Below are 25,111 nucleotides of genomic sequence, written 5' to 3'. Positions count from 1 at the left end.
AAGTTCTGTCTCTGCCTTTCCCTCTCTCTTTCTGTCTCTGCCTCTGTCTCTCTGTGACTCTCCTTTTCAAATAAATAAATAAATCTTTAAAACAAAAAATGGGGAGGGGGCGTTGTAGCATACTGGATTAAGCTGCTTCCCGCAACACCAACATCCCACGTGGGCACCTGTTTGAGTCCTGGCTGCTCCACTTCTGATCCAGCTCCCTGCTAGTGTGCCTGGGAAAGTACTCAAGAATGACCCAGGTCCTTGGGCCCCTGCACCCACATGGGAGACCTGCTCCTGGCTCCTGGCTCCTGGCTCCTGGCCCCTGGCTCCTGGCTCCTGGCTCCTGGCTCCTGGCTCCTGGCTCCTGGCCCCTGGCTCCTGGCTCCTGGCTCCTGGCTCCTGGTTCCTGGCCCCTGGCCCCTGGCTCCTGGCTCCTGGCTCCTGGCTCCTGGCTCCTGGCCCCTGGCCCCTGGCCCCTGGCCCCTGGCTCCTGGCTCCTGGCTTCAGGCTCCTGGCCCCTGGCTTCAGGCTCCTGGCTCCTGGCCCCTGGCTTCAAGCTGTTGTGCCCTTTGGGGAGTGAATCAGCAGATGGAAAATTCTTTCTCTCTCTCTCTCTCTCTCTCTCTCTCTCTCTCTCTCTCCCTCCCTCCCTCCCTCCCTCCCTCCCCACCTCCCCGCCTCCCTGCCCCCTCTGTAACTCTGCTCTTCAAATAAAACAATCAAAAATAAATCAATTAATTAAAAAAAAAAAATACTTACTTTTTGCTTTAATACAAACCTAAGTCCAGAGCAGCATGGGCTCAAGGCTGCTGTGCTGGGTCTCCTGTCTGCAGCCAGTGAGCCAGCCGTGGCCACCCGTCAGAATGGTGCATTCATGGGTCCCATCTTGCAAAGCTGTGTCCCACCTTGCAAGTGGGCTGTGCTTGTGCTTTCTTTTTCGTATTTGTTTAAGATTTTATTTATTTATTTGAAAGGAAGAATTACAGAGAGAGAAGGACAGAGAGGTCTTCCATCTGTTGGTTCACTCCCCAAGTGGCCACAATGACTAGAGCGGGCCAATCCAAAGCCAGGAGCTTTTTCCAGTCTCCCAAGTGGGTGCAGGGCCCCAGAACTTGGGCCATCTTCTGCTGCTTTCCCAGGCCATAGCAGGGAGCTGGATCAGAAGTGGAGCAGCTGGGACTCGAACCAGCACCCATGTGGGATGCCGGAGCCGCAGGTGGTGGCTCAACCACTGTGCTCCAGCGCCGGCCCAGAGCTATATGTTCTTTAACACCATCTGGACGTTGCCTTGTCTGGGTGCTGAACACACTGCGGAGCTGCAGCGCTGTCGGCGGCAGCCGTGTCTGTGCGTGGGAAGGCGCTGGCCCTGGGTGATTGAGCCCCGCCCTGGCAAGGGCCTTCTCTGAACACTTGCTTCCCTCACGCATCCTTCATGGTCCAGGCAGCTGCCGAGGGGAGGTGCGTGTCTCCCGCTGCCTGGAAGCTGGCGCGCGGCAACGGTGGAGCTCCAGGTGCTGTTGTGCCCACGGGCGGGGGAGTCCTGCACCTGGGCTGGCCACTGGGGCTCAGGTCTGGCGCGCGTGCGTGATCTTGGTTATTTTTCATTCTCATGTTCTCCTTTTCTCTGACATACACAAAAGTTGAGCACGGGCTTGCTTTCGCTCTTCTCTTTTTTTCTGAAGAATCACGGAAGCTCTCGCTTCCCTGCACACATGAGCACACGGGGATATGTCTGCATGGAGGCAGACATTTTCAGTGAACAACTCCAGTGGAAACTTCCTGCCTCCACCCTGGCCGGGGAGGAACGGTTGAAATTCCAGAAAGTATCACAGCCAGATGTTTGTCACCGTTCCCACATGCGCGTCCTAAATCTGGCGGATAAATGCAGAGCTCGCATTGCCCTGGCCTCAGAAGGAGGTCAGAACTCAGCATCTAGGGTCTGGAGATAATGGCAGAGGTTTTGTGCAAAGCTCTGCACGTCTCTGGGTACACAGCTATTATGTGGCTCTGCCCTCACTTTTAAAAACCTGCAGTTTTCCCTGGAAAGTTGATCTTGACTGTGGTGCCCAGGAATGTGGCAGAGATGTGGAAATGTTCGCTCTTGTCTGGGAGCAGTCGGCACACACACGTGCACACACTGGATATCCCAAGCACAAGCAAGGCTGGTGTGCTGCAGCCTGGGCTGGGGACACCCGCCGTGGGTCCCCGTTGGGGTGCGTGTGCATTGCCCCAGCTTTGTGACAGAGTGACAGTTGTTGCAGGATCTCAGCTGTCCCAGAAGCAGTACTGCTGCCCAGGAACCTTGACTTGCAAGCCCATCTCTCGAGCCCCCAAGGCTCTGGCCATCAGCGATCCGTGCAGGAGATGACAGTGGCCTCCATGATACCTGGGACTTCTCCCAGCCCAGAAGGCCGGCCTGCGTCCTCACCTGGCACTCCCACTTCTGATCAGGAAGGGAATCGGATTCTATTGAGCTTTGATTCCTGGGAGCTGAGCTGGGCTGCTGGGCTGCTGGGCTTGGAAGCACTGTCGGCTGCAGCTCTCTCCTGCCTTCCCTGCCTGAACTGCCTGTAAGCAGGCTGCACACTGCGGGTGTGTCCTGTGTGCTCACGCGTGTAAGTGCAGTGTTGCTATGTGTGTCCAGTGTGCTCACGTGTGTAAGTAAAGTGTTGCTGCGTGTGTCCTTGTGCTCATGTGTGTATCTGCAGTGTTGCTGTGTACCTCCTATGTGTGTCCTCGTGTGCTCACGTGTGTAAATGCAGTGTTGCTGCGTGTGTCCCTGTACTCATGTGTGTATCTGCAGTGTTGCTGTGTACCTCCTGTGTGTGTCCTCGTGTGCTCACGTGTGTATATGCAGTGTTGCTGCATGTGTCCCGTGTGCTCATGTGTGTAAATGCAGTGTTGCTGTGTGTGTCCTGTGTGCTCACGTGTGTATCTGCAGTGTTGCTGCGTGTGTCCCTGTACTCATGTGTGTATCTGCAGTGTTGCTGTGTACCTCCTGTGTATGTCCTTGTATGCTCCTGTGTATATCTGCAGTGTTGCTGTGTGTGTCCTTGTGCTCATGTGTGTATCTGCAGTGTTGCTGTGTGCTTCCTATGTGTTCCCCGTGTGCTCATGTGTGTAAATGCAGTGTTGCTGTGTGCTTCCTATGTGTTCCCCGTGTGCTCATGTGTGTATCTGCAGTGTTGCTGTGTGCTTCCTGTGTGTCCCCGTGTGCACAGGTGTGTATCTACAGGTTGCTGTGTGTGTCCCCGTGTGCACAAGTGTGAGAGCCTGAGTTGTGGATGAGCCCGTTCTCAGCCCTCCATGAATGCTGTGGCATTACTCTCTCCTTGGCCCATGGGGGAGCACGCAGTCACGGTGCCTTTTCCGTGTTGTCCTGCTGGTCCTGGTTCTGTGTGCCTCTTCCTGCTCTCCTTCTCCCCTCTACCTGCCAGACACGGAGCCTGACCCTGGAGCGACTCCCAGCTCATCCTGACCCCTGCCTCCAGCCCAGTCTGTGTGGCCTTTCACACCCAGCTGGGGTCCAGGCTTGCCAAGGGCTGGTCAGGTTGCCCTGGGCATGGTGCTGGGGCGGGCTTGAGAAGAGGCAGGCGCACTCCCCTGCCTGAGTCCCCACTGGGCTGTAGCCATCTCTGGGCACCTGTCGCTGCTGCCATTTCTTTCTTTCTTCTTTTTTTTTTTATTTGACAGGCAGAGTTAGACAGTGAGAGAGACAGAGAGAAAGGTCTTCCTTCTGTTGGTTCACCCCCCAAATGGCCGTCACAGCCGGTGCACTGCGCCGATCCAAAGCCAGGAGCTTCCTCCTAGTCTCCCATGCGGGTGCAGGGCCCACGCACTTGGGCCATCCTCCACTGCCCTCCCGGGCCACAGCAGAGAGCTGGACTTGAAGAGGAGTTACTGGGACAGAACCAGCGTCCCAACCGGGACTAGAACCCAGAGTGCCAGCACCGCAGACAGAGGATTAGCCTAGTGAGCCGCGGCGCCGGCCTGCTGCCATTTCTTGCTCTCTGTTCGTTGGTTGTTGATGAGAACAAGTGCAGCTCTTCCTTCTCCAAGCCCAGGGGCTCTGTGGAAGCTTGCACCTGCCGTGCGGGTCCCTAGATTCTGCTAGCTCTGCTAGAGTTCATCTCCAGTCCTGAGAGAGCTGATCCTGTTCCTGATCGTCTTCAGGCGTGTGGAGTAACCCAGACTAAACGGCGAGCGGTGGAAATGTAGTTCTCTCTTCTTTCCAAGAAAGCATTCTGTTTTCACTTTTTTTAATCATTTTTTTTCCTGAAAGGCAGAGGCAGGTCTTCATCTGCTCCCTGTGTGCCTCAGATGCCTTCAATGGCCAGATGGCAAATTGAATTAAGAAATAGCTTACAGATTATGTTACGTCTTAGCATCATATAAAATTTAACTTGTTAGCGTGTCAATATGAAAAATAAAAACAGGTCCCCTGAGTCTCCCATCAGCTTTTGCTGGGAGCCTAGGGTGCTGTGCTGAGTCCCCGGCACGAGTCCATCCAGAACACTGAGACCTGGAGCCCAGGGTGCTGTGCTGAGTCCCCGGCACATGTCCATCCAGAACAGTGAGACCTGGAGCCCAGGGTGCTGTGCTGAGTCCCCGGCATGAGTCCATCCAGAACAGTGAGACCTGGAGCCCAGGGTGCTGTGCTGAGTCCCTGGCATGAATCCATCCAGAACACTGAGATCTGGAGCCCAGGGTGCTGTGCTGAGTCCCCGGCACATGTCCATCCAGAGCAGTGAGACCTGGAGCCCAGGGTGCTGTGCTGAGTCCCTGGCACGAGTCCATCCAGAACAGTGAGACCTGGAGCCCAGGGTGCTGTGCTGAGTCCCCGGCACATGTCCATCCAGAGCAGTGAGACCTGGAGCCCAGGGTGCTGTGCTGAGTCCCTGGCACAAGTCCATCCAGAGCAGTGAGACCTGGAGCCCAGGGTGCTGTGCTGAGTCCCTGGCATGAATCCATCCAGAGCAGTGAGACCTGGAGCCCAGGGTGCTGTGCTGAGTCCCCGACACATGTCCATCCAGAGCAGTGAGATCTGGAGCCCAGGGTGCTGTGCTGAGTCCCTGGCACAAGTCCATCCAGAGCAGTGAGATCTGGAGCCCAGGGTGCTGTGCTGAGTCCCTGGCACAAGTCCATCCAGAACAGTGAGATCTGGAGCCCAGGGTGCTGTGCTGAGTCCCCGGCACATGTCCATCCAGAGCAGTGAGATCTGGAGCCCAGGGTGCTGTGCTGAGTGCCCAGCACATGTCCATCCAGAACAGTGAGATCTGGAGCCCAGGGTGCTGTGCTGAGTCCCCGGCACGAGTCCAGAGCAGTGAGACCTGGAGCCCAGGGTGCTGTGCTGAGTCCCTGGCACAAGTCCATCCAGAACACTGAGACCTGGAGCCCAGGGTGCTGTGCTGAGTCCCTGGCACATGTCCATCCAGAACAGTGAGACCTGGCAAGAATGCTCATTTGTTCTGGGAAATTGGTGATGCTATTTTTAATTAGTCAAAGGAGGTTATAAAATAATTATATTTTTCTGTTGTATGTTCTATATTTTCTACCCTAGAAAGCTTTTTTCATATTTTTCAAGTTATAAATACACACTCAAAAAAATGCAGTCGGTATAGAAGTATATGGAGAAAAAAGTTTTCTGTTTCTCTATACCTACAGATAATCTCTGATAATTTGGTCATATGCATTTACCTCACATTTGTGTGTGTGCACTTGTACACACACGATCATCCTGTGTGCACTTGTACACACAATGATCATCCTGTGTGCTCTTGTACACACACACACGATCATCCTGTGTGCACTTGTACACACACCATCATCCTGTGTGCGCTTGTACACACACACATGATCATCCTGTGTGCTCTTGTACACACAATGATCATCCTGTGTGCTCTTGTACACACACACACGATCATCCTGTGTGCTCTTGTACACACACCATCATCCTGTGTGCACCTGTACACACACCATCATCCTGTGTGCACTTGTATACACACACATCATCCTGTGTGCACTTGTATACACACACATCATCCTGTGTGCACTTGTACACACACACATGATCATCCTGTGTGCTCTTGTATACACATCATCATCATCCTGTTGCACTTGTACACACACACATGATCCTCCTGTGTGCACTTGTACACACACACATCATCATCCTCTGTGCTCTTGTATACACATCATCATCATCCTGTGTGCACTTGTGCACACACAATGATCATCCTTTGTGCACTTGTATACACACACATCATCATTCTGTGTGCACTTGTACACACACATTATCATCCTCTGTGCTCTTGTACACACACATGATCATCCCGTGTGCATTTGTACATACACACATGATCATCCTGTGTGCTCTTGTATACACACATATCCTGTGTGCACTTGTACACACACATGATCATCCTGTGTGCACTTGTACACGCACACATTATCATCATCCTGTGTGCACTTGTACACACACATGATCATCCTGTGTGCACTTGTGCACACACATGATCATCCTGTGTGCTCTTGTACACACACGATCATCCTGTGTGCACTTGTACACACACATCATCATTATCCTGTGTGCACTTGTACACACACACACCATCATCCTGTGTGCACTTGTACACACACATTATCATCATCCTCTGTGCTCTTGTACACACACACACATTCTTTGTGCACTTGTACACACACCATCATTCTGTGTGTGCTTGTACACACACATCATCCTGTGTGCACCTGTACACCATCATCCTGTGTGCACTTGTACACACACATTATCATCATCCTCTGTGCTCTTGTACACACACACACATTCTTTGTGCACTTGTACACACACCATCATTCTGTGTGCACTTGTACACACACACACATTCTTTGTGCACTTGTACACACACCATCATTCTGTGTGCACTTGTACACACACCATCATCCTGTGTGCACTTGTACACACACATCATCCTGTGTGCACCTGTACACACACCATCATCCTGTGTGCACTTGTACACACACACCATCATCCTGTGTGCACCTGTACACACACATTATGGTCACCTTGGTACCACTGCTGTTTTCCATTTGATTAGCAGCCTGTTCATTCCATTCTCACTCGCTGCCTTTGTGGCCTAGAATTCAGCCATGCTCTGTGTCACATTCAGGGTCCCTTGCCTTTTTTGTGTCTCCTGTGGGCCTGGTATAACCGTGCCAATCTTTTATTGTCAGACTTTCTGGATTGTTTCTTTCAGATATGCTTCTTACATACTCCTAGTGGCCAATACTGAGTGTGTACCGCATTCTAAAACACTTCGTGGTTTTATTTCATTTGATCCTCACTTATTAGCCTTTTTACTAGCTCTGTCTTACTCTTGAGAAAGTACAAAGAGTTTTTCAGACCTCCCCCAGGTGGCATTTGGCACTGTGGCTGAGATGCCACTTGGTTCCTCCGTCCTACCCCACACCTGGGCTCACACACCAGCTCTGCTTCTGATTCTTGCGCACCCTGGGAGGTAGCGAGTGATGGCTCAAGTACTTGGGTCCTTGTCACCAACGTGGGAGACCTGCACAGAGCTCCAGTCTCCTGGCTTCAGCCTGGCCCAGCACTGGCCATTGTGGGCCTCTGAGGACTGAACAGGAGACCGGAGCTCTCTTTCTGTCTCTCTGTCTGCTTTCAAGTAAAATTACAATGAATAAGCAGGGGCCCAACACTGAGGCACAGCAGGTTAAGCTACCACGTAAAATCCTGGCACCCATATCAGAGCTCCCGGCTGCTCCGCCTCTCGTCCAGCTCCCTGCTAATGTGCTTGGGAAAGCAGAGGTCATGACCTCCTAATGCTTCGACCCTTGACACTCACGTGGGAGACCCAGATGGAGCTCCTGGTGTCGGCCTGACCCAGCTTTGGTCAGTGCAGCCGTGTGGGAATGACCCAGCAAATGGAAGAGCTCTGTCACTCTGCCTTTCAAATAGAAATTTAAAGGTCATTTTTCAATAGCTAAGTAAAGTTTAGAAGTTCATCCAATCAGGGAGTTAGGGGAGAAGGGAAACAGGCATCTTCATTGGAGAGGAGAGGTGAGGCTTGTGTGTGAGACGGTGTCATCTACGTACGGGAAGTCTCGAGGGGTCCACCTGAGAAGCCCAAGCTGCTGGAACTAATAAGAACTTTCAAAGTCAATATACAAAGATCAATTTAATTCTAGATACTAGCAATGAATAATCCTAAAATGAAATTAAGAAAACTAGTCCACTTAAAAACATCAAAGGGGCCAGTACTATGGCATAGAGGTAATAGTGTAACACATAATCTCAAAACTTAAGCACTGCAAACCATGAAACTGTTGAAAGAATGAGAGCATTTCAGGCACGGAAAGCCAAGACGCTGTGGCAAAAACTGTCCTACATGAAGGACCTCTGTGGGTGAGACTCCAGTGAAAAGTTTTCAAAGTGGTCAACAAAAAAGAATGTTCTTTTTCCTGAAGGGAGGAGAGACCTTCCACTTTGTTGATGGTCTTATCTAAATACTGATGGAGTTTGTGGATTCAAAAGGGTTCATAGCCTAGGCAGCTCATGTCTAGAGCCCTGGGTGGTCATACATACGAGTGTTAATTGTTAAATTAACAGCAGGAGTCACTGTGCACTAGCCTCCCATGCAGAACCTCTGTCCTCAAAGAGTTGTATTAGGAGAGTTAGCAATAAAACTTGTTTTCAGAGATTTATTCCATTTTAGTGGATTAAGTGGAGGATATACTTACGTCTCATAAATTCTAGTTGGGCCAAAGTGTCCAACTCCACTGCTTGTTTTCTTAGATGCTTCTTTAATTAATGATGAAACTTGTTCCCAAAGACTTGCTTTCTCCTAATGTAGTAAGTGAGGGATATGCTTATGTCTAATAAGCTACGGTTACGTCTAAGTGCTCCCAAGAGATGAATCACTCTTGGGTGCTTATTTAAAGTTAATTATTTCCTAAAAAAAAAAAAAAAAGTGAAATTAACTTCAAGATGCAATGACTTTGAACAGTCCTTGTCTTGACCGTTGAGAAACAGTTTCATCCTCCTCCTTTTTGAATTTTTCTTTTGCTTTTTTCTTTCTTTTATCTTACAAATTAATGAACTCTTTACTTACTATAGACATAATCTTCTGTGCATAAAGTTAACTGAAAATAGATCTTACTATGAAATAAGACTGGAAATGGAGGAAGAAGAGGGATGGGAATGGGGGTGGGAGGGCAGGCATTGTGGGAAGAATCACTATATTCCTAAAATTGTACTTAAGAAATGCATGAAATTTGTATTCATTAAATAAAAGGTAGAAAAAGAAAGAAACCAGAAACGATTAAATAAATGGAACGACAGGCAGTGCTCATGGATCAGAAACTAATGCATTAAGGTGGCAACACGCCACACCCTCTACAGGCTAAGGTGGCAACACGCCACACCCTCTACAGGTTAAGGTGGCAACACGCCACACCCTCTACAGGCTAAGGTGGCAACACGCCACACCTTCTACAGGTTAAGGTGGCAACACTCCACACCCTCTACAGGTTAAGGTGGCAACACGCCACACCCTCTACAGGTTAAGGTGGCAACACACCATGCCTTCTACATGTTTTTGTTTGTTTGTTTTTGACAGGCAGAGTGGACAGTGAGAGAGAGAGAGAAAGGTCTTCCTTTGCTGTTGGTTCACCCTCCAATGGCCGCCGCAGCCGGCGCACTGCGGCCGGCGCACTGCGCTGATCCGATGGCAGGAGCCAGGTGCTTCTCCTGGTCTCCCATGGGGTGGAGGGCCCAAGCACTTGGGCCATCCTCCACTGCACTCCCGGGCCACAGCAGAGAGCTGGCCTGGAAGAGGGGCAACCGGGACAGAATCTGGTGCCCCAACTGGGACTAGAACCCCGTGTGCCGGCGCCGCAAGGTAGAGGATTAGCCTAGTGAGCCACGGCGCCAGCTTCCTCTACATGTTAAGGTGGCAATACACCACACCCTCTACAGGTTAAGGTGGCAAGACGCCACACCTTCTACAGGTTAAGGTGGCAACACTCCACAAACTCTCCAGGTTAAGGTGGCAACACTCCACGCCCTCTACAGGCTAAGGTGGCAACACTCCACGCCCTCTACAGGCTAAGGTGGCAACACGCCTCGCCCTCTACAGGCTAAGGTGGCAACACGCCTCGCCCGCTAGACTTGACATGCGGCCGCCCATCAGAATCTTGGCTGGCTGTTTTGCATGAATTGATAAGCTGATCAGATTATGTGGAAATGCAAAGGATAGCCAAGAACAGTCTCAGGAAGAGAAGCATGTTGGGAGCTTGACACTGTCCCTTACCAGACCTTCAAGCTGCACAGATGGCCACAGTGTGGCCGTGCTGGGGAGATGCACGTGTGTGCAGATCAGCAGAACACACTGGAGAGGCTCCAAGTAGGCCCTTGCACTTCCAGGCCAATTGCTTTTTCTAAAGCCGGTTCAGTGGGAAAACTGCTGAAACAGGTGGGTGTGTACCACGCACTGCCGGCCTCAGAGAGACCACCCTGGAGCAGCCCAAGCACAGGAATCCACGGAGGATGACGGAACAAACCCAGGACTGCTGAGTGTAACTGTCACAATTTTTATTTAATTATTTGAAAGGTACAGAGCTTCTATCTGCTGGTTCACTCCCCAAATTCCCACAACAGCTGGAGCTGGGCCAGGGCAAAACCAAGAGCCGGGCACTCAATCCGGATCTCCTAGAAGGGTGACAGGGACCCAAGTACTTGGGCCACCTGCTGCCTCACAGAGTGTGCTTTAGGAAGAAGCCGGAGTGAAGAGCAGAGCTGGGCCTTGAACCCAGACGCTCCCATGGGGATGCTGGCATCCCAGGCGGTGGCTTAACTGCTACACCAGTGCCAGTCCCCAGAGCATTCACTGGGGACTTAAAGACAGAAACAGTAGGTAGCAGTGAGGCCAGAGACAAAGGGTTTTTTAGGCCGGCGCCACGGGTCACTAGGCTAATCCTCCGCCTAGCGGCGCCGGCACACCGGGTTCTAGTCCCAGTTGGGGCGCCGGATTCTGTCCCGGTTGCCCCTCTTCCAGGCCAGCTCTCTGCTGTGGCCAGGGAGTGCAGTGGAGGATGGCCCAGGTGCTTGGGCCCTCCACCCCATGGGAGACCAGGAGAAGCACCTGGCTCCTGACAGATCAGCGCAGTGCGCCGGCTGCGGCGGCCATTGGAGGGTGAACCAACGGCAAAGGAAGACCTTTCTCTCTCTCTCTCTCTCTCTCACTGTCCACTCTGCCTGTCAAAAAAAAAAAAAAAAAAAGGGGGGTTTTAGGTAGCCATGGCCTGAAGCTGCCAGGGTCCCAAGTACTTGGACTGTCACTGCTGCCTTCCCAGGCACATTGTCAGAGAGAGACCATACCCCGAGAAGCCACAGACTCTGGGTGATGAGGGAGGCAGTCTCTACGGTGTTGCTGGTACGGGGCTGCTCCCACACATGGCAGCAAGACGACGGAAAGCCCTTGGCCAGGGCGAGCAGCCTCTGGGCGAAGAGCTGTCTGCCAGCCCTGCCAGCAGGCTCCAGCGCAGGGGTCTTGAGTTGCCTGGAGCAGCTGGAAGAGAAGCTGCTGTAGAATGAACACGGACACAGACCCGTGAGCTCTGGGTTGCCCGGGTCTTGCGGTGGAAATGACCGTGGTGCCTGCGGAGCTCCCCGTGGCTCTCTTGCCTGAGAACAGGCATGCAGCCACACCTTCTCCTGTGTGGGGCAGGAGCTCCGAGTGTGGAACCGCAGCCTCGGCGCAGGACATCCGGAGTCCGGGGGGCTGAGGGGAGGCCCTGCCACGCCCAGGTGACTTCCTGCGCTTCTGTGGCCTGTGAGTTTTCTCGGTGGCTTTGGGCGTCAAGTGCGCTGTTCTAAAAGGAAAGCTGGGCTCAGCTTGTTCCAGGGAAGGCGTGGAGCAGCTGTGCCTGGGCGAGGAGCTGCAAGTGGGCCCAGGAGGGACAGAGCCGTGAAGGAGCTGCCCACAGCCTGCAGACAGAGAATAAAGGAGGCCTTTGTGGGCCTCACTTCCGCCCCAATGCCATCCAGACAGAGTCTCGTGTGCCTTCATCGCTGTGGGTTTCCAACAATGTGCTTTGTGTCTGAGCTCGGGGAGGACGTGCGCTGGGAGCTGCGGGCTGTTTCGTTTGTTGCGTTCTTGCTGCTGCTCCCCCAGCCTGTGCGGGAAGCACCGCCCAGGAGCTGCTGCCGAGCACAAGGCCTCACGTCCTGGCGGCAGCCGTGGCTTCAGCGCTCTGGGCCTTCCAAGTCCGGGGCGCATCCAGTGCACTTGTTGAGCACCAGTGAGAGAGCCAGTGCAGGATTCCTGTGCTTTCCAGCAGAAAGGGAATTTTAAGAACGGGAGATGTGGGAGGGCAGAAAGGGCATGTGAAAGGCATAAGTGACCCGAAAACAAAGCTGGTGGTGACATCATGAGCAGTGGCCCGGGTCACGGGCTGTGGTGACATCGTGAGCAGTGGCCCGGGTCACGGGCTGTGGTGACATCGTGAGCAGTGGCCCGGGTCACGGGCTGTGGTGACATCGTGAGCAGTGGCCCGGGTCACGGGCTGTGGTGACATCGTGAGCAGTGGCCCGGGTCACGGGCTGTGGTGACATCGTGAGCAGTGGCCCGGGTCACGGGCTGTGGTGACATCGTGAGCAGTGGCCCGGGTCACGGGCTGTGGTGACATCGTGAGCAGTGGCCCGGGTCACGGGCTGTGGTGACATCGTGAGCAGTGGCCCGGGTCACGGGCTGTGGTGACATCGTGAGCAGTGGCCCGGGTCACAGGCAGTGGTGACATCGTGAGCAGTGGCCCGGGTCACGGGCAGTGGTGACTTCACGAGCAGTGGCCCGGGTCACGGGCTGTGGTGACATCGTGAGCAGTGGCCCGGGTCACGGACAGTGGTGACATCGTGAGCAGTGGCCCGGGTCACGGGCAGTGGTGACATCGTGAGCAGTGGCCCGGGTCACGGGCTGTGGTGACTTCACGAGCAGTGGTCTGGGTCACGGGCACTGATACACACTTCTAAGAGTGAGCCTGTGGGAAATGGTTTTGGTGAGTAAGGTCAAAAACACTGAAAATCAGGTATCTTTAAACGGCATCGTGGGAAAGATGGTGGTATACATACATACATCATGTATTACATACGTGTATTCCTCCCTGGCAGTAGGGAGATCTTGGGAGACGTTTGTAAATAACGGTTCACTGAGCTGTCATGAAACCAGTGGCTGAGAGACCAGGCCTTTCAGTAAATGTTCGAATTATTTGATAAAATGTTTACTGAAACTAAATGCAGTTTCTGTAGTCTAAAAGTACAAAGAAATATGAGTGAAAATATAAAACTGAGCATTGTTTTGGTATGAGTCTTTTTTAAAGGTGTATTTGTTTAAAAGTCAGTTAGATGGAGAGACAGAGAGGTCTTCCATCCACTGGTTCACTCCCCAGATGTCTGCAGCAGCCAGGCCTGGGCCAGGCTGAAGCCAGGAGCTTCATCTCAGTCTCCCATGTGGGTGGCAGGGGCCCAGATACTTAGCATTGCTGCTTTTCCCACACCATTAGCAGGGATCTGGAGAGGAAGTGGAACCCCTGGGAACTGACCAGCGCCAATGTGGGGTGCTGGCGTCGCAGGCGGTAGCTTTACCTGTTGCACTGTGTAGCGCTGGCCCTTTGGTATCAGTTTCATTTCCTTGCCTTGAGACCATTTGTGAATCCTTGCACCCTGGAAGGCGGAGTGAAGCCTTTGTGGGTGGGAAGCAGCCCCTGCCACCGCTTTCGTGAATCCGTGCCTCTCTCGTCCTCTCCTACAGCCCAAGTGTGACGGCCAGACCTTGCTGACCCAGGTGTGGACGCGCTTGAACCTGATAGAGAGCGACTACTTCGGGTTAGAGTTTCAGCGCGTCCAGTGCTGCTGGGTATGTGCCTTGGGTGGTTCTGGAAGCAGGCTGTCCGTCTGTCGAGAGAACTGTGGTGCTCGTGTGCCCAGACCACCTCTGTCGTCAGAGCTGCGCCTGGATTCACCACCACCGCCACGCTGCCCCACCCCTGGCCGAGTCACCGTGCCCTCCACCCCCGGCCCAGACCTTGCTGTCGGTTCGAACGTGACCAAGCACACCCTTTCCTCCTGAGTTGCAAAAACAACCTTGAGTGCGTCTTGCATGTCCTCACTGAAAGTGGACCTGGAGCAAACTGAATTTATTTATCGAAGAAGCTGATTTAAAGAACCCTGCTTCCGCCTGCTGGTTCAGACACCGTGCCGGCATGGCGAGTGGTGTCTGCCACAGACACGGGCGGCCCCTTTATGCAGAAGCCCTCTCCTGTGGTTGGTGTGTCAGCATTAGACTTTCGTGGGAGAGGAGGGTGATTTTTGCACTTGTTGTTGGAGACGCTGCTTAACGGACTTCATCTCTCCTGTTCACCCCCTTTAGATCTGGCTGGAGCCCACGAAGCCCTTCGCCAGGCAAGTGCGAAGTAAGTCCGTGCTCACCCTTCCGCCTCTGGTCACTCAGGAGCTTTGTTCTGAGAGGCTGAGTTCAAGGCATATCCCATGCTCACTGCCACCACTGCGGACAGCAGCGAAGTCGTCACCTCCGGCAGATACAGTGTGGGGCATGGGCACAGAGAGAGAGAGAGAGAGAGAGATCTCGATCAGCTCGTTCACTCCCCAAATGGCCGCAACAGCCAGAGCTGGGCCAAGATAAAGCCAGGAGCCAGGAGCTTCTTCCAGGTCTCCCACATTGGAACAGAGTCCTACGCACTTGGGCCATCTTCTACTGCTTTCCCAGGCACATTAGCAGGGAGCTGGGCTGGAAGTGGAGCAGCCAGGACTCGAACCAGTGCCCACGTGGCACTATGCCACAGCGCTGGCCCGAGCAACAGGTTTACCTGAGATGGTTCCAGGTGACTTGCCTCAGACCTGGAAGTAACAGGATACGCTGTAGGAGGGCCTCTTAATTTTGACCAACATGCAAAAATAAGTATGCAGGCTCAGTCCTGATGATGAGATTCCTCTTTTAAGCAGCATTTTAATAGTACTGTTCTGTAATTATGAAAACACCAGTAAGTTAGTTTCCTTATTAAATTTGGGGGAGTAGAGCATACGGTAATGTATTTTAGTTCTTATTGGGAGTAGTTTTGCAGGCTAAAGTCCACTCGTCTGAATCACCACACGGTGAGAAGAGGCTGGAGGTTGCTCTGTTACGCACTAACATTCCCTGGCTGTTTAGGCTGCCCTGGCCCACGGCATGAGAGCTCCTATTTTCTTTGTGGTGGAAGTTGTTTCAGTCAGTATAGTAAGTAAGGATAGCATTTTGCTTTTTAAAGTGTATGAGGGTTTCAAAAATAGTATGTTTTTACTACTACTACTATTACTACTACCACAAATTCCTTAACTTTTTGCTGATCATTTCTAATCCTAAAATATAAACAGTGGGGCTGGTGTTGTAGTATAGCAGGTTAAGCTGCCTCCTCCATTGCTGGCATCCCACTAGGGTGCTGGTCCCTGTCCTAGCTGTTCCACTCCCGATCCAGCTCCCTGCTATTGCCTGGGAAAGCAATGCAAGATGGCCCAAGTCTCTAGGCCCCTGCACCCATGTGGGAGAACTGGAAGAGGCTCCTGAATTCAACCTGCCCCAGTCCTGGCTGTGGCAGACATCTGGGGAGTGAACCAACGGATGGACAATTTCTTTTTCTCTCTCCTACTCCTATCCTTCTCCCTTTCTCTCCTTCCCTCCCTCCCTCCCTCTCCTCCTCTTCTCTCCCTCTGCCCCCAACCTTGAAACTCTACATTTCAAATAAATAACTAAATCCTTAAAAAATAAAAGTAAACAGGAATATATTTTAAAATTTTAATGTGCAATTTTCTACTTGTTTTTAAGGTTTCCTTGAGTACTGTCTGCTTTGTGCAAATCTGAAGTCTGTCTGAGTGTGCCCGTGTATGGCCGACCTTCAGGGCCACAGCCTGGGCATTTCCTTAGCATCTCATCTGGGAAGATTTGCTCTAGCACAGGGCAAAGAGAATGAATCAGAGACGGCCCTGATTTACGAAGTCTGAAATTTTCTTCCTGTAGGGCCAAAGAACACGGTGCTTCGCCTGGCTGTGAAGTTTTTCCCACCGGACCCTGGTCAGCTGCAAGAAGAGTACACGAGGTAAAGGCTAGTCCTGGACTGACTCCCACAAAGACGGGCAAGCCTGGTGTCCCCGCCAGGAGAATGGCTGCAGGCCCCTGTGCAATCACGGTGTCCATAGCACTCCACCTCCGCCCGGAAACGGTCACTTCTTTAAAGTCCAGTGTCTGTGCTGATGGTGCCTCTGCACTCTGCGTGACTGCGCTGCTGCCCGTGGAGGGTGGGCGGTGCTGCCGGCGGTTGCTTTCCAGTCTCCATGGCTGTGTCAGGGTGAAATCCACAGGAGAAAGAAAGGAAGGGGCGGTTAAACCTCTCCCACGTCAGAGTGCCTGGGTGTGGCCCTGGCCAGCCACAGCCTTCGTGGGCGTTGCCAGGAGTGAGGTAGTGGACAGGAGCGCCTGCTGTCTGAGTCTGTCTGTCAGATAAGTACACACTCTTCTCGTGAATGGAGGGGCTGACCCAGCATTCTCTACGTGAGCACAGATGTGTGCTTGGGAACGTCCCACATCCAGGTCCCCCAGCACCAGCAGCAAAGGCCAGGAAGCTTCTCTTGTGCTTTTTATTTTGTTTATTTTTGTTTTTAAATATTTTATTTATTTGAAAGAGTTAAAGATATCTTCCATGCACCGGTTTATTCCCCAAATGGCCACAATGGCCGGGGCTAGGCAAGGCCGAAGCCAGGAGCCAGGAGTTTCTTCTAGCTCTCTCACATGGGTGCAGGGGCCCAAGCACCTGGACCACCTTCCACTGCTTTTCCAGGCCATAGCAGGGAGCTGGATCATAAGTGGAGCAGCCAGGACTCCACCTGGCGCCCATATGGCATGCCAGCACCGCAGACTATGGCATAACCTGCTGCTCCACCGCCGGCCCATCTCATGCTCTTTGTAGTAGAGCCAGGCTTTGCAGCAACAGGGAATGATGTTTTTTCTAGGCCACGATTGTGAAGTTTTTTTTCCCTTGCATTTTTAATCCTTGAGCGTGTATCAGGTTTATAAATAATGAAGAACAGAGAAGCAGGGTAGAAGGCAAGGCCAGGTGTGAGTTTGGGACTGTGGCGCACAGTGGGGCAGAAGCTGGGCTCACAGATGCTGTGAGCACGCCAGCACCCCTCTCCAAGGCCATGGACTGCCAGCTGCCGGGAGCACGTCAGCTCAGCCCCCCGTCCTTGCAGGCTGACCAGCCGACCCCAAAGCTCACAGAGGTGTCTCGGGAGTGGCAGTTACTCGGCTCCTGATGTTTACTGGGATGTGTGTCTGTGGCCTACAGCTGGAGGGTAGCAGACAGTGCTCCATCAGGGTCCTGGGTCTGAGTTCTGGCATGAACTCTAGGAGGTCAGTTTTGGTTCTCTGTCCCCCCCCCTCATTAATGCATAGGGGTCCCTTTTTTAGTTTTTAAAAACTGCGTGTTTGTGATAAGCGTTTCTTTATGGAGAATAAGAAGCGTTCCCGGCCCTGTCCGCTCCCACGGCGTCTGGGCGGTTCCCCACTGGGCGGCGCGCTGTGGATGCCCGTGCCCGCACGTGCGGCTGGAACCACTCCTGTCAGCGCGCACCTCTGCTGCGTCCAGTTTCTCCCTCTCAGTCCTGCAGAGGCTGCACAGGAGCAGGAAACGCTCACAGAAGGGGCGTCACCGAGTCGAAGGGTTTGCCTGTCTCCAGTTCTAAGAGAATGTAGTGAACTTTCACAGCTTGTGTGAGTGCCCGTTCTGCTGAGGGCCGTTGTGTTTCCGCCTCAGGAGCAGCCCCTGCCACGGCAGGCTCAGTGGTCGTTTGTTAGAGTCAGCGAACACATGAATATTGTCAGCTTCGTTCTCGGAGCACACTCAGCAGGGTGCTCCAGGCGCCTGTTTCTCAGATTCTAGCCACATCTTAAGTTGTTTTATCCAAAATGGAGAGTGGCTTTGTGTGTAGCAAGTCCCAGGAGAGAACAGGCTCCCACAGCACTGCAGGGCTCCCTGGCATGGCTCGCCCCGAGCCTCTCCTGGCTGCTCTGAGGAGCTGACTCGGTCGCCTGACCTGAGGGACCACTGGCGGAAAAGGTCCTCTGTGACTGCCCCTTTCCTGAGGGCCTCGCACTTGCCCACCGTTAGCTGGGCTGCAGAGACACCTGCAGAACCTCCAGAGCTGACCTTTGCTTGTTCTGACCCCTCCTAGGTACTTATTTGCCCTGCAGCTCAAGAGGGACCTCCTGGAGGAGCGTCTGGTCTGTGCCGACACCACCGCAGCTCTCCTCACATCCCACCTTCTGCAGTGTTAGTACCTCCTCCCCTGCGCCAGCACCAGGGGGCTGCTCGGGTTGCCCACTGATGCGTGTGCACGGTCGGTGCGCCTGGTGAGACCAGGAGCGTGTGTGTAAAGTGTGTGCGTACGTGGTTGGTGTGCCTGCTCAGGGAAGTGGTACATGTGTGAAGTGTGTGTGTACATGGTTGGTGTGCCTGCTCAGGGAAGGGGTACATGTGTAAAGTGTGTGTACGTGGTTGGTGTGCCTGCTCAGGGAAGGGGTACATGTGTAAAGTGTGTGTGTACATGGTTGGTGTGCTTGGTCAGGGAACGGGTACATGTGTAAAGTGTGTGTACATGGTTGGTGTGCTTGGTCAGGGAAGGGGTACATGTGTAAAGTGTGTGTGTACGTGGTTGGTGTGCCTGCTCAGGGAAGGGGTACATGTGTAAAGTGTGTGTACATGGTTGGTGTGCCTGCTCAGGGAACGGGTACATGTGTAAAGTGTGTGTGTACGTGGTTGGTGTGCCTGCTCAGGGAAGGGGTACATGTGTAAAGTGTGTGTGTACATGGTTGGTGTGCTTGGTCAGGGAAGGGGTACATGTGTAAAGTGTGTGTACATGGTTGGTGTGCTTGGTCAGGGAAGGGGTACATGTGTAAAGTGTGTGTACATGGTTGGTGTGCTTGGTCAGGGAACGGGTACATGTGTAAAGTGTGTGTACATGGTTGGTGTGCCTGCTCAGGGAAGGGGTACATGTGTGAAGTGTGTGCGTACGTGGTTGGTGTGCCTGCTCAGGGAAGGGGTACATGTGTGAAGTGTGTGCGTACGTGGTTGGTGTGCCTGCTCAGGGAAGGGGTACATGTGTAAAGTGTGTGCGTACGTGGTTGGTGTGCCTGCTCAGGGAAGGGGTACATGTGTGAAGTGTGTGTGTACATGGTTGGTGTGCTTGGTCAGGGAAGGGGTACATGTGTAAAGTGTGTGTGTACGTGGTTGGTGTGCTTGGTCAGGGAAGGGGTACATGTGTAAAGTGTGTGTGTACATGGTTGGTGTGCTTGGTCAGGGAAGGGGTACATGTGTGAAGTGTGTGTGTACATGGTTGGTGTGCTTGGTCAGGGAAGGGGTACATGTGTAAAGTGTGTGTGTACGTGGTTGGTGTGCCTGCTCAGGGAAGGGGTACATGTGTAAAGTGTGTGTGTACGTGGTTGGTGTGCTTGGTCAGGGAAGGGGTACATGTGTAAAGTGTGTGTGTACATGGTTGGTGTGCTTGGTCAGGGAAGGGGTACATGTGTAAAGTGTGTGTGTACATGGTTGGTGTGCTTGGTCAGGGAAGGGGTACATGTGTGAAGTGTGTGTGTACGTGGTTGGTGTGCCTGCTCAGGGAAGGGGTACATGTGTAAAGTGTGTGTGTACGTGGTTGGTGTGCTTGGTCAGAGAAGGGGTACATGTGTAAAGTGTGTGTGTACATGGTTGGTGTGCTTGGTCAGGGAAGGGGTACATGTGTGAAGTGTGTGTGTACGTGGTTGGTGTGCTTGGTCAGGGAAGGGGTACATGTGTAAAGTGTGTGTGTACGTGGTTGGTGTGCTTGGTCAGGGAAGGGGTACATGTGTGAAGTGTGTGTGTACATGGTTGGTGTGCCTGCTCAGGGAAGGGGTACATGTGTAAAGTGTGTGTGTACGTGGTTGGTGTGCCTGGTCAGGGAAGGGGTACATGTGTAAAGTGTGTGTGTACGTGGTTGGTGTGCCTGGTCAGGGAAGGGGTACATGTGTAAAGTGTGTGTGTACATGGTTGGTGTGCTTGGTCAGGGAAGGGGTACATGTGTAAAGTGTGTGTGTACGTGGTTGGTGTGCTTGGTCAGGGAAGGGGTACATGTGTGAAGTGTGTGTGTACATGGTTGGTGTGCCTGCTCAGGGAAGGGGTACATGTGTGAACTGTGTGTGTACATGGTTGGTGTGCTTGGTCAGGGAAGGGGTACATGTGTGAAGTGTGTGTGTACGTGGTTGGTGTGCTTGGTCAGGGAAGGGGTACATGTGTAAAGTGTGTGTGTACGTGGTTGGTGTGCTTGGTCAGGGAAGGGGTACATGTGTAAAGTGTGTGTGTACGTGGTTGGTGTGCTTGGTCAGAGAAGGGGTACATGTGTGAAGTGTGTGTGTACATGGTTGGTGTGCTTGGTCAGGGAAGGGGTACATGTGTAAAGTGTGTGTGTACGTGGTTGGCGTGCTTGGTCAGAGAAGGGGTACATGTGTGAAGTGTGTGTGTACATGGTTGGTGTGCTTGGTCAGGGAAGGGGTACATGTGTAAAGTGTGTGTGTACGTGGTTGGCGTGCTTGGTCAGAGAAGGGGTACATGTGTGAAGTGTGTGTGTACGTGGTTGGCGTGCTTGGTCAGAGAAGGGGTACATGTGTAAAGTGTGTGTGTACGTGGTTGGTGTGCCTGCTCAGGGAAGGGGTACATGTGTAAATGGAGCTCCTCCGCCAGTCGTCTCCACCGGGAGAGCCGGTACCCACAGCACAGCTGCAGCTGGGTGCCACCTTGGCCTGAACGGGGCCTCCTTCAGTGGCAGTCACAGCCCTCCTGGCTGGTAAGCATTAACTAGGAGATAGAAAGCGTTTCCCCAGTGTCTTATGGGGAGCAGGAGGCGGTTCAGAAGTGCATGAGGACGCACAGCTAGGAGAGGGCTCGTGGAGGCCAGGGGAGAGGGGCAGACCTCGCACAGCCGCCAGCCGTCAGCATACTCTGGGAGGCGTGCACGTTGCTTCTGGACTGGACTGGGCCAGGTGCTCCCAGGGAGATCTCATGTCTAGAACTTGGACAAGGAGAGCGCCATGCAGGCAGTCTCGGCACAGGAGGGATCCGTGAGTGTGCGGCCGTTGCTGGTTTCCTTGGTCTGTTCCCAGCCCTCAGCAGACAGCAGAGTTTGCAGCTTCACCATCCCACATGGCGGGGCTTGTCTTCAGTCTCTTTCCCTCTGGCCCAAGATGTCTCAGGTGGACACAGGCCTTGCCAGTGCCTTCTTGGGAGTGGTGGCTCGGTCGTGCAGCGTGGCTTAGTGGGACCGACCCAGTCTCACTTTGGAAGCTGCCGCTCAGACAGGCCTGCTCAGCACAGTCCCTCTGTGGCAGGAAGGTCCTCGGTGCTGTGGACACGCTCCCTGCCAGGGCGGCCTGTGGGCCACCCGTCTGCAGTGGTTCCAAGCAGGGAAGGTGTCTGCACTGTGCGTGAGACAAAAGTAACAGGTGTATTGCTTAGGGTTCCTGGGCTTCACTGCTGTCTTGTAACTTGAAATTAGAGAGAATCATGATTTCTCAAGAAATCGGAGAATTCTGGGAGTCAACGGGTTACCAGCCACCACCTGTGACACCAGCATCCCAAATGACCTCTGGTTCGAGTCCCTGGTGCTCCACTTCTGATTCGGCTCCCTGCTAGTTTGCCAGGGAGGCCTAAGTGCTTGGGCCTCTGCCTCCCACATGGGAGACCTGGTTGGAGCTCCTGGCGTTGGCCATGGCTCAACCTGGGCATTGCAGCTGTTTGGGGAGTGAACCAGCAGATGGTTCGCTCTGCTTCTCTGTAATTGTCTTTCAAATAAAATAAAGATTTTTTTTAAAGAAAAAAATTTGAGAAGTCTAGAAGGAAAAAATGATTGAAAATACATTACTCTGGTTAGGATAATCTTGAACAATTTTTTTTTTTTTTTTTTTTTTTTTTGACAGGCAGAGTGGACAGTGAGAGAGAGAGACAGAGAGAAAGGTCTTCCTTTGCAGTTGGTTCACCCTCCAATGGCCGCTGCGGCCGGAGCGCTGCGGCCGGCGCACCGCGCTGATCCAATGGCAGGAGCCAGGAGCCAGGTGCTTTTCCTGGTCTCCCATGGGGTGCAGGGCCCAAGCACTTGGGCCATCCTCCACTGCACTCCCTGGCCACAGCAGAGAGCTGGCCTGGAAGAGGGGCAACCGGGACAGAATCCGGCGCCCCGACCGGGACTAGAACCCGGTGTGCCGGCGCCGCAAGGCGGAGGATTAGCCTAGTGAGCCGCGGCGCCGGCCAATCTTGAACAATTTTTGTGTAAGTCATGATTCAGAGAAATAATGAATTCTCACATTGAACTTGGGGCTCAGCGGTCAGCTGTCTGGCGCTGCACATCAGAGTCCTGGCGTTGAGAGTCAAAGGAGTCATCTTTGGCTGCTGCATTTGCCTTTAACAGCATAAAATACTTGGAAAAATGAAGTACAAAAAAGTTTCTAGGACTGTTTTACTACAGATTTAGGATTTTTTTACTTCTCATGTATGCATTTGCATGTGCAGATGCTTGTGGTTCACTTCAGTTAAGAACTGGAATGGCTGACCGTGTCCTCTCACCACAGCTGAGATTGGAGATTGCGACGAAACCCTGGCCCGAGAGCACCTGAAGGCCAGCGAGTACCTGCCCAGCCAGGGCCGCTGCCTCGACAAGATTCTGGAACTGCATCGGAAGCACACGTAAGTGTCCACGTGCTCTTGGCACGCCGTTCCTCACGGTGGCTCAGCAGCGTGGAAACACAGGCAGCCGTGGGAGAGGCCCCTGCAGGGTCTGCCCGGTGCACTGCAGGTGCACAGCTGCCACCTCGGCCCAGGGTGCAGGCCTGGGAGCTGCTGCGTCCCCAGGTGTGCTGGCCGGCATCCTCCCAGGGAGGCCACCACACCTCGTGGAGGAACAGCCAGCGGCATCCACTGGTGGGCCGTGGGGCACTGAGCTACAGCCGTGTGCTCACACTTGGTGGTTTGGCTTCTGCGCCCTGGGTGCTGCTGCATGCTACTGGCAGCCATGAGGGAGAGTGCCGTGGCTGGGCTGCGCACGAGGCTGAGCCACAGATGTGGGTGCCTCAGCCACGTGCCTGTCGCAGCAGAGATGGTTGCTGGCAGGGTTTGTTCCAGGCATGGGGACAAGTCCCTCACTGCTGAGACAACAGAGCGGGGCTGGATAGCCCTCCCCCATCCCCCTGGGCAGTTGGGTCTGGAAGGCTGGACAGAGCAGTGGCACATAGGCAGTATGGACCTGGCAGCCAGGAGGGTGGCTCGGATCACACCCGGGAGAGCTCAGGAGGAGGCAGCCCTGGGCCTGAGCAGTCAGGAGCATGGGGGGGGGGGGGGGCGGTTTCCAGGCAGAACCCAGGTGCGCATGTGCTGCAGTGAGGTGAAGAAGTGACAGCACAGCATGGCGCCTGCCCTGTGTTCACGTGTGTTCCTGGGTGTCCAGGTGTGCTGAGCGTTGTGCATGCGTGGCTCCTGCGTGTGTGTGTTCTAAGCTCTGACAGGCAGGCATCTGCTTTATACAGGGTGAAACTGGATTCTGCCTGAGCCGGGAAGCAGCGAGCTCAGCTGCCTTTTGACCCCTCGGTGCTAATGTGCTGACATTGTCTGCGCAGTCATCAAAAGTGGTTACACATCCTTTATTTCTTGTAAACATTCTGTGTGTAGTTTTTTGTTTTCTCGAGATTCATTTTTTATTTGGAACTCAGAGAGAGAGGTCTTCCGTCCACTGGTTCATATGCCATAGGGCCACATCGGCTGGGTCTAGACCAGGCTGAAGCCAGGAGCTGCTTCTGGGTCTCCCACATGGGTATCAGAGCCCCAAGTTCTTGGGCCATCTTCCTCTGCTTTTGCAGGTGCATTATCAGGGACCTGGATCAGAAGCAGAGCAGCGAGAACTCAGACTGACACTCTGATACGGGGTGCCAGTGTCACAGGTGGTGCCTTCTCTCCCTGAGCCACAACACTGGCCCCAGTGTAAATTCTTCTTTCTTTTTTCACAGATGTATTTATTTGTTTGAAAGGCAGAGTTAGAGAGAGAAAGAGAGAGAGAGAGAGAGAGAATGAATCTTCATCTGCTGGTTCACTCCCCAAGTGGCTACAACAGCCAGAGCTGAGCTGATCAGAAGCCAGGAGCTTCCTCTGGGTCTCCCATGTGGGGAGGGGCCCAAGCACTTGCCCCATCTTTCACTGCTTTCCAGGCCATAGCAGAGAGCTGGATCGGAAGTGGAGCAGACAAGTCTCAAACTGGCACCCAAATGGGAAGCCATTGCCACAGGTGGGCGACTTTACCTGCTATATCACAGCACCAGCCCCAAGTGCAAATTTCCAGCAAGATGGAAACATTGTCCTGACTGAGCAGGATCGTACACTGTGTTCCCTGGAATCTACTACTCCTTTGACATTGCAGAAAAGAATTTGAAAGTTGGCTGTCCAAAACTGGAGGTGCCTGGCGTTTACTGGCGTAAGTGGGCTTACAGAGCTGCCGTACAAATACGCATTGCCTTGCTCTTCTCACAAACAGCTTTGTTTTTTCTCTGAAGTGTGTCCTGGGTTTCCTGAGGAATACAGTTTCTGGTCCTTTAGCACCAGTTTTGTGGCTCCTCTGAGCGTTTGCTGGCTCTGCAGGGATCGGACTTTGTCTCTAGAATGCTCAGGGGCACGTTTGGTACTGAGCTCAGATGACACCCACATCCCACAGGGGAGTGCCTGCTACAAGTCCTGGCACTCCACTTCTGATCCAGCTTCCCAGCAGTGCACACCCTGGGAGGCGGCAGTGATGGCGAGTGCTCAGGTCCCTGCTACCCACGTGGGAGACCTGCATGGAGTTCTGAGCTCCTGGCTTTTGTCTGGCCCAACCCTTGCAAACACTTGGCAAATGAACAAGCAGGTGGATGATCTCTTTCTCTGTGTTTCTGTCACACTGTCTTTCAGGTAAGATAGAAAACAAAAATCTAAAAATGTGGGGTCAGCATTGTGGCATACTGAG

At 53.2% G+C, this 25,111-nt stretch overlaps 1 protein-coding gene across 7 annotated transcripts in view; it reads left to right on the top strand.

Moving 5' to 3' along the window:
- FARP2 (FERM, ARH/RhoGEF and pleckstrin domain protein 2) overlaps nt 1-25,111 on the top strand; it is a 94,752-nt gene that overhangs the window by 21,848 nt on the left and 47,793 nt on the right. For all 7 annotated transcript variants that reach the window (XM_070069925.1, XM_070069924.1, XM_051829378.2 and 4 more), the window contains exons 3-7: nt 13,809-13,913; nt 14,427-14,469; nt 16,068-16,146; nt 18,278-18,375; nt 22,698-22,812. In XM_070069925.1, coding sequence (XP_069926026.1) covers nt 13,809-13,913; nt 14,427-14,469; nt 16,068-16,146; nt 18,278-18,375; nt 22,698-22,812 — 440 coding nt within the window. The remainder of the gene's footprint in view (nt 1-13,808; nt 13,914-14,426; nt 14,470-16,067; nt 16,147-18,277; nt 18,376-22,697; nt 22,813-25,111) is intronic.

This window comes from Oryctolagus cuniculus, chromosome 3, assembly GCF_964237555.1.
Source record: "Oryctolagus cuniculus chromosome 3, mOryCun1.1, whole genome shotgun sequence".
Classification (NCBI taxonomy): Eukaryota; Metazoa; Chordata; class Mammalia; order Lagomorpha; family Leporidae; genus Oryctolagus; species Oryctolagus cuniculus.
The sequence above is the reverse complement of the archived record's forward strand: the minus strand, read 5'-3'. Positions and strand labels throughout refer to the sequence as shown.